Below are 13,909 nucleotides of genomic sequence, written 5' to 3'. Positions count from 1 at the left end.
CTCTTGACAGATTCATTAAACAAAAAACGTTTAGAGAGCAATTAAGTGCGCTCGTACAAAAACACTCCACAAAAACGCCCTTTGTGCTGATTTTTTTTATATTCGCTATTCAATAACTCTATTTCGATATTGGTAATGAATTTAATGAGAATTTGTTTTGCATTCAATTAACTGGACATTCTCTACAGGGTTTTTGTTGAACTAACTGGAACAGGTCTGTTCCTCGGATCACAATACTTATTTCTTTAGTACTGTATTTTTCATATGCAACAATTTGCATCCAAGATAATTTGTTAAATCAATTTGACTAGCTAGCATTAATTAGACTGGCTAACTCGTGTTTCGCATATTTAACCGCACGGGCACCGCGCTATAATGAAGCGCGCCTGACGAGGCGATTGTGAAGTTCACAATATAAAAAGCCTATGAAACGAGAGGAACCAAATTTGAACGAAAGAGAGTATTAGAAAAATACGAGAAATTTGGAATAATCAACAAGGTTATGTTAATATCAAACCTGAACACATAAATTAATATAACAAACATGTTATAGGACGTTAATTCAACACAAGGAACAATTGAAGGACAGTTCCATTTAGATACAGCTACTCTGAAGAAGCACACAAACAGTATGCTTTGTCTGTAAATATGTCAAAATAATGTGGTATCCTTGCAACGGCACTAAACACGAGCACGCACCCATTCACCATACACTCATACACACGTGCACCCATACACATGCACAGCCATACATCATGCTGCGTCTTCCCCAGAGGGCAGCCCTGTTCCCATGTGAGGGGAGCCTGGTTTTTCCTCTGAGGCTGGACACGCTCACCCTGCATGCATGGTTTCAGGAACGTTGAGATAATGGGACTGGTACCTTCCTGAAGATGTAACGGAGGTGTTGCTTTCAGCCAAGAGACTGGCAACAATGGCTCTGGACTGCTGCCAATGGAAGACATTTTGCAGCTGGTCCAGAGGCGTTGAAATGTACCCCTTTCATGTGTGACCCCCTCAAGGGTTCTGTTGTTCCTATTTCACCCTGCCAGGCATTGCCTACAAATTGCAACAGTCAAAGGCTATCTGGTATCGCTTTCCATTTTCAAGCGCAAGCCCGAACAGGGATAATTCTTTACGATCCCCATTGTTATGAAATTCCTGAACAGACTAACAAATACCTTTTCTGCAACTCCCTTTGTAGTTCCTGTATTGGGATCTGAGCTTGGTTCTGACTTTTTCAATGGGGTCGCCCAATGAGCCTCATTGACTCTTGTCATTTTAGGCTCCTCTCCTAGAAGGCGGCCTTCCTCCTGCATATTACATGGGCACACACACAGTGAGTGAGCTGAAGGCCAAGGTCACGCTCTGGATCCGCCCTTCCTTTCTACCTAACGTGGTGTCTGAGTTCCCGCCACCTCATTCCTCTGAGGAAACCTGCTAAGAGCGTTGGGCTGCTACGTAGCCAGAACAAATCCTTTCAGGCTAGATCAGCTCTTTGTGGGCCACACTGATCCGAAGACTGCCAAGGGGTTAACAAAACAGACCATTTCTAAATGGATTGTTCTATGTGTCTCTGAATGCTGTTCAATGGCCGGAAAAGACTTCAGAGCGACTTCAGAGCGCATTCCACCAGGGTCCCTACTCAACACATATGTCAGGCGGCAACGTGGGCTTCTATTCACACATTTGTGAACCACTATTTCCTGGATACTCTGTCCGGTCAGGACACCCACTCTGGTAGAGCTGCCCAGGGGCACATTCTGGTCTAACTGGCAGAGTTCACTCCTCCTGCCTCCTGTATTTTGGTACTGCTACAGGAGTCCATCTAAGGTCAGGAATCCATGCAAGGGCACAACCCATTAGAACAACAAATGGCTTGCCTCCAGTAAAGTTCTTTCTGATGGATGTTCCTCCACAGATTCCTCATCACCATTCCTGCAAATCACACAATCAGGAAGATCTAGTCTCTTTCCATGCTGAAAGGTACTGCATCTAATTTGTAATCCCCCAACGTGGCTGAAAACGGAGAAAAAATGAGAAACTGAGGTCATGGAGCGTGGTGCAGGCAGTTTGTACCGACGTCCCATCTGGACCTTACGATGAAGAGCAGCACCGAGAAACCCTGATGCTAGAGCTGCACCCCACCTACCCCCGCTGTTAAAGGTTTCCGAGATCTGCTGCCGCAGGAAGAATAGATCTAAGATGAGCCTGTAGGAGGAACACCCACCAGGAAGAACCTTACCAGAGTCAAGTAATTTGTTCTTCTAATTTGTTCAAGCAGTTTAATAAATGCATCTAAAAACGTGTTGTACTTTAAAATAAGTAATAACATGATATGATGTATTGTTGGTCTTATGCGCTTAACTCCAGCCGTGCACAAAATACGCCTTCTACCATGAAGAGTTCCTTATCAGCTGGTCACTGAAGGCTAGTTTACAAGAAAGGAATTAGAAAATCTTGTCATTGCTTTAATGAAGTCCTGCAGTAACAGCTGGAATTCTGTTCTGCTGGCTGAGGCAGCAGGCATTGTGATGTTACAGCGAACCGTGATAACTGATCACAGAACAATAGTGATGTCATTTTCTTATTACAGGTTAGTAATGATGTCACAATTTAGGCTGTAATAAGAAAATTAATGACCGGCTATTATACGGGTACTGCAGGCTGCCATGTTTCATAATGAGAGCTAGTATTCTTAGGCAAAGCGGTTAGGCAGCTTGTAGCTACAGTGTGTGATCCAATATGACAGAGTGGTACTTCATTGGGGAATGCCATGTTGCAAGCCGATCTGTAGCATCGTATATGCTAGCATTGCGGAGGGTGAGGTAGGGAATACAGAATGCGTAAGGAGTATGTGGAGTCTGGATGGTTAAGGTTGAGAGTTATGTTATGAGCAGTTGGAAGGAGGAAGTGTAGCAGACCGGTGGGGCATGAATAGATCTGGAGATATATGTAATAAAATACATTACAACTACAATCAACGTGTTGGAGAATCTTTCACTATCGCAGTAACGATAGCCTGATGTCACGCAGTACTCAATTGAGGAGGCTGGATAATGAGGTCTAAGGTTTGGCTTTCCTTTAATAGAGATATTATTTGATGTTGTTGGCTGCATTCTTTTACTTGGCCTCTTTATGCAGTTCTTGTCAATTAAATGTTTTAACGTGTCCTGTTTTCTCCTTTGTTCTAGTGATATTACTCAGGAGGACCTGCAAGAGGCTGGTGTCGGTGATCCTGCACACAAGAAAATTATTCTGGATAACCTCAAGCTGCTCAGAAAATGACCGGATGGTGTACTTTTTAAGTCTATGCAGTCTTTCAAGACACCGGGTTTTTCCAGCCGAGTCCTTCTTCTTTGTTTACCATGAGAGTCCGCATGTTTGTTTCAGCTCTTCTGCCAATCGTTGAGCTGCAAGATATTCTCCCACCTGATTGTGGCAGTGACGGGATGAGAGGCCGACACGTCCCGTCCTTATCAAGCACAACTGTAAAATGAAATGTTTTCCTGTAAAGCGAGCCGTCATCTGCCACTGTTGGTGCGGGAGGCCAGGAGAGCCAGTGTGCAGCGAATACGTTGTAGCCGATGCTAAAATAGACTGTGCTCCATCCTGGTACGTCTGCCCGGGATAGTTATTTGTTCACATGGAGGACCTTCCTCTCCTTGCCACTGGCTTCTGTTACAGACTGGCATGATTACCACGGCTTCCTGTTTCAGCCTCCATTGCAAGCTGTGAGAGCAGAAGTTCTTATGACTTTCTTACACCTTTAATAAAAAAAATGGATAGGTGGCCTAGAGGTGGTTCCGGGCCATGGATTTCAACAATGTGTATGTGCACCATATATGTCTGACGTACATTAATTGTATTTATTGAACATGAAAATAAGGGAATCGGAGATGTGCACAGGGATCAATGGTAAGACCTGCTTGACAGAAGCGCATGTTTTTACTTCTTCAGAGCTACTATGGACCAAGGAAGGGCTGGACGAATTCGAGGTGCCCTCGCCACGTGCCGAGGCGCTCTTGCAGTTGGATTTTCAGGTTATAACACTGTGATGGTTTGAAACTGTCTTCTGGTGCTGAGCGGAGCTTCAAGGGTGAAGAACCTTCGGACATGCCCTTAGAGAGTGGTGTTGCACTCTTCTGCACTGCCAAGTCCCGGAATTTGAACGTTGGAAGAGTAGGCTACACGGATGGAGTCATTTGCCATGGCAATTGATAAGTGCCTTGTAATAGTCATTGTGGCTTGGTTGTAAAGACAGGACCGCTGCTTATCTGTGCCTGGTGTGCCACCTTCAGTGGTGCTTGACTTGTGTAATGTTTTCGACATCTTCAAATGCAGTTGTCAAGAAGTACTGGGAAGCCCCAACCCCACATTTGGCCAATACACTTGACTTAAACTCTGAGGCTCAGCAGAGGGTTGGCCAGCAAGGATAGAAAAGCTGAAAACTATCAGGATCACCTATATAGTCGTTGATGAGCACGACTTCTAATGTGCGCACAGGTCCATTTGCTTAGTCTGTGTGAGAGTTCATTGGTGCAAGATGGCACACTACTTGGTCATCCAAAAAAAGGGAATGATGTTTCATTTTCGTTGTCTCTCCCGTCAACCAGGTTTTCCTGTGGATCATCCTAAACTCTCCAAATGTTGCCTAGAATTAGTTCAATTGAACTCGGCCTTTGCACTTAGTCTAAACATTAGTGTATTGGAGTCACAGGACTCGCGCGGTGGTTTGGGCATGCTGAAGTCCCACTGCACTGTAACCAGCATCCATGAAGCTGTTTGGAAGGGCAGCTACTTTAGAAAGACCTGTACCTTTAAGCTGCAAGTACTGGTTCTTCTTTATATCTCAATGGATGAATACTAGCACTCCGTCTACTGCCAGTAGAGCAGCTCCAGCACTTCTTACCTTACGATCCATGCATGGTTCACCTGACAAATCTGGCAGTCGCCCGATCTTGATTTTAACTTTTTCTGGTTATCCAGAGGAATTGGTTATTTTATTTAAAAAAAACTTTATTGGGAAGAAAAGAAATCTTTAAAGTAGTTGAGATTGTGAAAAAAGGCGATCAAAGCATTTTCAGAACATCTTCTTATGTGCTGGTAACGCGTGTCCCTGTTTACGCGCTTGCCATATGAAGCTACATTAGATCAGTTCTCAGCAACGGATCATTTATGGGTTCTGGGTTCATGTGAGTGTTGGGAATAGGGGGCTTAGTGGGAAAAAGAAACTGAACATAAAGCACAATCCTTGAGCGTGTTGCAATCCCCCAGCAGACACACACTCATTACATTCTTTCAAGCCAGTCCTTTTTTAACAGCCTCGAACTCCTTTGTAATGGATTCTTTTAGATCAATTTGCTGTAACATTATTTTTAGACCGATCCCAACTTTGAAAAGGAATTTATTCTTGAATTCTCTGAACAGTCTCTGGAGCTGGCATATGGTAACTTGTGGCTTAGTGTAAGTGCATAACCAGAGGAGCGTCAACGTGATTTCCAGCAGAAAACAGGGGAAGTGAATTTTGGATAACCATTATTTTTATGGTTTCGCCCCGCCCTGCAACAAAACATAAGACCTTGCTGTGACCAAAGTATCAAATCTGGCCTGCCCTTGATTGGGTGTTGCTACGATTTGGACACGCCCTTGCTCTCTTCCCTCCTTACCCATTAGCACACGGTATCTGAAAGAGCCATTTTAATTTTTTGTATGAATTATCACATCTTTTCACCAACGTTGTGACATTTGAATGTGCGGAGCCGCTTTTATGCGCTGGATCACATTTCATATCCATCTGGCGGGTCTGTATCTGCAGGGGGGGGGGGCGTATACCCCAAGGTGGCCATTATGAGTGAAGTCATTGCACTGTACAAATCAGGAAATTGATCGGGCCCCCATACATCTGACTATATAGGTAGAACAGGGTATAGAGTTTGTGCTTCAGGGTGTAACGAACACGCCAGATGAGGGAATACTTGTGTATGTCATCGGCGTCAGCGCTTCTATGTACATGGGTTCGTTGTGTGAGAGGCATTGGAATCACAGAGATGACTGGAGGGAGAGCGTCTTTTGGTGTAAGACCCGGGCGACTTTGTAAGTCTGTGAGATGGGGGTGGCTAACCTTCATCTGTCATGTGCGATCACTTAGTTTGGTGGGAGTGGTGACATCATCCCATGGGTGCCATACAAGGGTTCCAAGAAGGGAAGTAATTTCAATTTTTTATGAAGGAGGTGCCCCAAGCAAAAAGGTTCAAAATTTGAACAACGGTTACCTTGGGCATGCACACTTTGAGGTCCACATGCCCAGCTGCAATTTTAGAAGGTTCACGGTTATTAACAAAGGCTTTACAGTTTCCAGTCACCTCTGCCTCACAACTGGAAGAGTTGATGTGCTGTGGGCAACAGACCTATCGCTTCATAAAAAGAAACCTCTCGGAATAGGTAGCATGCTAATCCCAGCCCATGCGCTCGCTGCAGCTTTCCAGAACTGTGTGGCGGACCTGCTTTGGTAACGTGTGTATGTGTGCAAGGCGCCCAACTTCAAACCTCTTCCAGTGTAAAATGGATGAACTCATGCATGTTCCATTGAGGACTTCAGAAAAAGCTCCAGAAAGCAGTCTGGCCAGAGTTCCTCCATCACAGAATTGAAATCAGGAGGATTTAGCCCTCCATTTTGTGTTGCCGACTGTGGAACTAGAAGACCTGAGTATGAACCTTGGCTCCCGGATTTGAGCAAATGGTATCATCCAGGAAGAATCACGTTATCTCTTAGTGCCGCCTGCCAAAATAGGCAATGGTTAAAAAATGTGGGCAATGGCCGTGTTGAGATCTATATAGAAAACTGGGCATTTTCAGGTCTGTGATCCTAGTGTCTACTGAGGAACTACAAGGGAAGTGTCTCAAAAGCTTTGTAGTGCGCCAGGCTTTTCAAGGTAGCATACATTGGAGCGGGCTGAGGTTTCCACCTTGTTTTATAATGCACAAAGGTCATCCTGAACTTCCTGTAGGGGTTTGTCACAAAGTGGAGATGGGGTGGGGGAGCAACATTGTGCTCCTGAAACTTCAGTCGCCCACTGTGTCTTGCTGAGGAATCAGTCGTGTGTTGTCATTTTTATGCTTTACTAAATTAGTTTAATTATTGTGTTTTGTGTTAATCATGAGCTGGTTCTTTTTGTACTATTATTTTTAATTTAAACATTGTTTTCATAACACATGCCTTAATTTTATTTGTTCAGTAAAATGGTTAATTTGTTTAGTTGTTTGATTGTAACATTTCAAGTTCTGATTTATTCCATTGAGAACCAATAAAAATGGTTTATTTGCCGAATCAGTAAATTAATTGATCATTCTTCTTTTGCCCTGCGATGTTATTACTTCTATGGCTTGTATTTTGCTCTTTGTTGCAAATCTTTCCTTTCTTCTGAAACTTCTCTTCCAGGTGGGCGAGCTGGTGACGCAAGCAGCAGATGCTAAACAGCTCTCTGTGTCAGTCAGAACCACCTTTGGGGAGCTACTGTCCTTACAAAGTCACTGGTCCACCACGCAAACGGTGCCCCAACACCGGAGGTTTCTTTAAGGGAAAGGGCAAAGGCAGAAACCAGGCATAGACATTGAAAGCCTGTTCTGCAGCCCGCCACCTCCATCCAAACAAACCTCCTGGTTATGATGGGGTTGGAAGGGCACAGGATGAACTTGTCTATCTGGTTCTATGGGATTTCAGCGAGGAGAAATCATTGAATCCGTAAACTAAACCAATGCCTCTAAAACCATCTAAAGGCCATGAGGCTAGGAATGTCAGGCGTGTGTGGTGTCATGCATGCAAATCAGTGCCAGTCCACCAAACCCTTGTGCAGGACTATCGAGATGCAGTGCGATTGCGGATGCAGTGTCCTTTCCAGCACAATACTTTCTTTCTTTTGTTGTTGCCTTAGTGTCAGTTCTACAGATAAAACTACCACCTGCCCTTATTCTCTCAAACAGGGAAATACTCCCAACACAAATGAGGTAGCTGGAAAATCATGGAAATGTGTTCTTCACTAGAAGCCTTGTAGTGAACTCATATATAAAGTAAAGTTCTGGCAGCTTCATTGCTGACCTTGAAGCTGCAGGTCTTTTTTTCCACTGCTGGCTTCGCCGCTTGTCCAGGGGATTTGTGGACCCACTTCCTCCATAGTCCTATAGGTATAGTGTAGAAATATACTCAACCATAGGTGATTTCATGAATGCACATTTGTTTTATTGTATTAATTATTTACATCTTGTTATTAAGTCACTTTTGAAATGCAGAAAGAGGAGGCTCTTGCGCAGGGGTACGGTAGCCGACCTAAAGACCAAGGTTGGAGACCCTGCAGGTGTGTACAAGAGTGCTCCAGGCAGTTTAAGGGCTGCGGTCGCTCACCATCACAGTACTTTGTAGGGGAGCGAGCAGGAGACCTATGAGGAGGCAGCTCATGAGGCAAAGGGTTGGCGAGAAGCTTGGGAACCATCTTGCACTGCTTCATGTTGATGATGGGCTTAAAGGGGAACAGAAGCGAGGGAAGCGTAACTGAGAGGCCAGTGAACGCAGGCTACTGTGTTATACCACTGACCCCACGATGGCGGCTGCTGAATTCTAGACCTTAGCATTATGCAAATGCTAAATGCAGAACAGGAAAAGCTCACATGACATGGACATAATGAGGAACGCATGTAGAAAGTGGAATTGAAAGGTCCTGCACAGTAGAGTCACGCGGGGCCGGTGAGCAGCAAACCTAACCAATAAGCCAGGAGCAGAAGCAGACTGGTAGTATGGAAAGCTACAGAAGGTGAGAGCAAGACTTCTGGGCAGTGCAGGCCCAGCTATTGAGATAACTTGCTGATTGCTTATTGGACGCTACAACCCAGGTCCAGGCAAAAGCCAGTTGTCTTTGAAGGTGAAGTAATTACTTGTGAGCTGGCGGCTACAGCCCAAGAAGAGCCATCAATGGAAGATGTGGCGGGCTCCAACCCCGGTGCCCAGAGAGGTGCCTGGGATCATAAAGCAGACAAGAGCCTGTATCGAGCTCGAGTCCATGAGGGCACCCCTGTCTGTTCAGTTAAAGGAATGTCTGCACTACTGGAGCCCAGGAGGGATGACCTGCGGCCCCAGGGTTAACATTGTTCAGCCCAGTTGGGATACAACGACAACATAAAAAGCACAGAAGTAACCCAAGGGTGCTAGAGCTCTATAAATACTCTATGCCTCCTAATGATTTGGCAATTAGCCAGTAGGGGCTGTATCATTGGAATGTGTTTATTTTGAGTGGAATAGATACTTGGCCTAGAACACTCAGTCTTATAGTATACTTTGCCCATATTTCTTTTGCCATCATGACACCATCAGACACTCCTCCTATTCTGCTGTAGAAAGTACACTAAAGTTCCTGTAATCCAACCCTCCCTGTGAAAACAATAGTGTTGAGACTTAATTTGCCACATCAAGTGTTGTGTTCGTCCTGATCCTTTTTAGATGGTGCTGTGAGGAGTGGGATCAACAGGACCTGACCCAGGGGTCCAACCTAGGAAAGCTATAATGGTGCTATGCTCATTTGTAGTGGCTGGCGGATAAGGTTCCCTATCGGGCCACTCCTGAATCCATACGATTCAACCTATACGGCTCCAGGGATTGTGTATTCCGCTTTGGCTATAGCCCCCTTGTGAAGACCCTACTCCCTATATTGGTTCCTCTGACTACTTAGGGTCCAGTAACTCCCAAGTGTGAACGGGCAGCCAACCGTTATATTGATGTGGGGGCTGGAGTGGAGTGTCGCGCCTTGAAACACTTGTGTATAGGCGCGTTACAAATGCCATATCATATCAAAGAGATTAAAGGGCAAAAGTAAAATGAGAGATGCAATCTCCCAGTTAATTTGCTAACTAATCTTCATTTGGTGTGTAGATGAGGTGCAATGGCGGCCACCAAGACAAGTCGCCAGGGTTTGTCTCCACTTACCCTACGCAGGTCCCACAAAAACAAAGGAGCTCCTTCAAGCGTTGGGGGGGATCCTGCTAATTTCCCCACCGCTCAACAAATGACCCTGTTTTTGGAAACCCCTTCGAACAAATTATTCTGAAATCCAGCTGCCTTATTTTACAAAAGCAGATTGCTCTACAGGGCCAATAACAGTGGCAATTTGGAATGCTGAACCATATAACTGGTGGTCCCAAGACCCTTTTAAGCAGATAGCACTAGAAATGGCTCATTCCCATTTGGCAGGTGGATCCTGGGGGTAACCAAAATCCAATATGTTTTGTTGCATCATTAGACCAAGTATCTAAAGTCAGTTAAAAACCTTTTCTATCAATTGTTCCCTCTTTCAAGACATCTTGGGCTGATGTGCATAAGGACTTCAGCCCATCCCTATAACATACATCTGCTTCTCTGAGATTGAAGGTGTCAGTGGTCCTAATATATCCATCCCAGCATTAGGTCGCCAGGTAACCTGAATCATTTACCCTCCGGGGCAATACCACCAACAGATCCAGAAGCATTGGTCCTTTCACCAGAGTCAAGATTTCCAAATCCTAACCCGAAAAGTGTCCTCAGCTTCCAGCCAAAACTGCTGGGTAAAAGTAAGGAGCTTCTTCGCATTAGGACCGTGTCAGTATCGTTATATGGATAGATGCATTAAAAGGTTTAATCGGACTCCAAAGAACTTACTGACCATGTTGGTAAACCCAGATGGGTAAAAACTGTGATGATTGGCTTGCCTTTGCTTTGTTTGCAGTCTGGAAAAACAACCCTAGGCTTCCATCTGCCTCACGTCCTTTGAGCGGTTATGCAGTCTAGTGGCCCTGGAAGCCCTAGACATGCTAGGAGAGGGCTGGGCACAGAGAGATAACTAGGCCAAGAACCACTGACAGGGTCAGGGTCAGTCCTTAGATAACTAATAGACAATCGCACGAGACAGGCCCCCACACCAACAGGAGTGACTATATGACCAGCACCTGTGAAGATGTCCCTTGTTGGGCATCAAGTAAGGGTTCTACTACCCACCACAGACCAGAAGCTACCCCCCCCAGCACAGGGTGGGACATCTGGAAGAGAGATTGAATGTGGGTTGCAGCAGGGGGTAAATATTTTGGTACAACGTGCAAGAGAGAACACATTTATCATTTGAGTTGGTTAAAACCACAGAACCAAATTCGCAATCGCATTCTCCTGGCCTTCCTAAAGATCTAAGATGCAGGTTCCTTAGCTTCAAGCCGGGCAATCCTTTTGTGTTAAGAGTTGACCCCTACTCAGATAATACGTTTGCTAGTCTTCCTAATTCATTTCCAGGGTCTCTTCTCTGACTTTCTCGAGCAGGTAAAGTGATTCTTTAACCAGGTGCATATAACTGTGAGAATGTTGACACTTTTTAAATAATGTATAGAGTTCACAGAGCCCATCGCCAAATTACATGAAATGAAGAAAATGCTGCATATGAAACATATAATAAAGAAATCCCACAGCCAGGTGTGTTCTCCCATTTTCCTGGTAGGAAAGCCTGATGGAAGCTGGAAACATATGTATTGGTTTCAGAGAGGTTATGGAGCTTTCCAAATGTGACATACACCCTAATAGTACATGAGTTGATAGATCGTTTCCTCTACAAACTTAACCTCTCTTGATCTCTGGATGTTAGTAGGTATACTTGTCACCTGAAGAGAAAGTGAAGACTACCTTTCCACTCTCCAAATCTACACACAACTATTCCCACAGGATACAAGATGAAATTCCCCAGCAGAACATCCAAAAGAGGAGGAATTTCACTGGTACGTGTAGATTCCATCCAAGTTATCAGACCCCACCAGGTCAATATCCCGGACTGCAAGTTCCTCCTGCTAATCCTCGTTACCTCATACACCTCCACACTAACCCTTGGGCTCATCTACAGACCCCTTTCCTGCAAATGTGTCATTTGCAGACAGTCTGGCCGACAGTCGATAACTTCTCTTGTCCACTAACACCTCACCATACTGGGAGATTTGAGCTATCCTGCTGGAAAAGCATTACCCAGGCACAGTCACTTTTGGCACACCACGCATTACATTTGAAACAGAAAGTTAAAGGGTGCTTGCATGAAGCTAGAGATGGCTTTTCTGGTGTCTTCTGCCAGTCCGCTTACCCATTCAGTTCAGCTTCCCCACAGACGCACCACCAGTTGCAAAATATATCAAAGGGCCTCCTTCGCTGAGGTGATCCTGAAAAGAGATTCAATTGGAAATCCCCCTGGAAAAGCCAAGTGGCTATACCCCTGCAGACAAATAAAAACCAGACTACGGCACAGTACGACCTGCTTAAAATCTAAAACTGGATGAGGATAGCACCTAAAAAGCCTTTTCTATTCTCACAAAAGAAACAAAGTTTGGAAATGGTTCTCCCCCAAACTTAATCTCAGCAGAAAAGGAAAATAGAAGGCTCAGATCGGGAGAAGAAATTGCATTTCTGCAGAAAGTGGCCTAAAGGGTCGTCATTTCACCAAAATGACTGGGGTAGTGGAAGTGACATCACAGGAAGTGATGGCAACGACCTTCAGATTTTTGAGATGTGTCTAGCACCTATGTTTCCAGGCGCTCTCATTTCATGTAGATGTATTAACCGGGCCACAGACAGAGGCATGCTTTGTCCACGATCACACCTTTGGGGAATGTCATTTTCTATATTCGACGTGGCATCTATATGTAAAACATACATAATTCAGTACCTGTACCAGGGTAACCGAAATCTCTTACGCAGGCTACAGCTAGGGTATGAAATATCTATAGATCAACGGACACACGTTAGCTGTGGTGTTGCTGTGTTAAACAAGCCAAAAAAGCACTGATCTGGGGAGGCGTGCGCTGCTGTTTACCCAGGAGCAAAATGCTGCACGAGCAAGTCCTGAAAATTAAATCATTGACCAGAATTTAGTATGAACAAAATTCCCTGGTTATAAATGTGTCTGAGTCAGCTACCACTGCGATAGAAGAAACCTATTAGACTAGTCTGGGTGCACATAGGGGATTGCACCTGTCTTTCCACGAGCATAATACCAGGGAAAGGTTCTTTCAATATACCTAAGACCCCCCCCCCCCATTGATTTTATTATCTAAGGGTAATACTGGGTGCCAGATGACTTAAAAAGCCCCAAGCATTTAATGTATTATTATTGCTCGACACAAAACTGTGGCGCAACCGTTATTTTAAATTGAAAACACTCACAAGTTGCTTTTCACCTGAGGACTCACTGGCAGACTTCAAGACACGCACTGCACACTACCCTTTTGTTAGACAATGGCATAGCACTAAATTTGGGGCCCCCTGCGAACCTTGCTGTGGGTGCCCCCAAGCTCCTCAACAAAGCACAGTGCACGCCACACCCGGGCTGGCCTGGACTTCACCCCGGGCCGGCACGGACCACCACGTGTGCACAATGTCCATGATGATTATGCCGCCTCGGGCATGCACTAAGTAAAAGAAGTAAATGTGTTTTTTTAATCAAAGCTTAAAAGGTTCACGTAGCGTAGAAAGGAGGGGGCGGTGCCTGGTCCACATATAGCTGTGTTGTGTTTTTTATTTTGTTTAGGAGTATGTAAATATTTGCCCATAGGTATGCGATTGCGACCAAGCGTAATAAGGGAGCCCGAACTAATGAAAATGGTGTTGGGAGCAGAGGGGGTTCTTCCCCCTTTCCTGAGAAAATGTTTTTAATAATGGGTTAAAATGGTGCATTACACAGCACACATGTAAAAAATGTGGGTAAAGCGCCAACAATCGGTTTTGTAGAGTGTGGGGTAAATCATGAAAAAAGTACAATAGATGCAAGTCACCAAAAGTGCACAGGGCATTTCCCAATGCCTGATCATGCCGGTCCCTGCAATATATGCCAGTGTAAAAAAAATGTTCATGCTGGCTGTGCCCATACAT

General features: G+C 44.9%; 1 protein-coding gene across 2 annotated transcripts in view; it reads left to right on the top strand.

The window, feature by feature from the left end:
- INPPL1 (inositol polyphosphate phosphatase like 1) overlaps nucleotides 1-7,327 on the top strand; it is a 1,017,870-nt gene extending 1,010,543 nt beyond the window's left edge. For both annotated transcript variants that reach the window (XM_069640289.1, XM_069640290.1), the window contains one exon: nucleotides 3,192-7,327. In XM_069640289.1, coding sequence (XP_069496390.1) covers nucleotides 3,192-3,285 — 94 coding nt within the window. In that variant the 3' untranslated portion in view covers nucleotides 3,286-7,327. The remainder of the gene's footprint in view (nucleotides 1-3,191) is intronic.
- The last annotated feature ends 6,582 nt before the right edge of the window (nucleotides 7,328-13,909 follow it).

Source organism: Ambystoma mexicanum, chromosome 7q (genome assembly GCF_040938575.1).
Source record: "Ambystoma mexicanum isolate Mex_15411 chromosome 7q, UKY_AmexF1_1, whole genome shotgun sequence".
Lineage (NCBI taxonomy): Eukaryota > Metazoa > Chordata > Amphibia > Caudata > Ambystomatidae > Ambystoma > Ambystoma mexicanum.
Note: the sequence above shows the minus strand (reverse complement) of the source record. Positions and strands in the feature narration are given on the sequence as shown.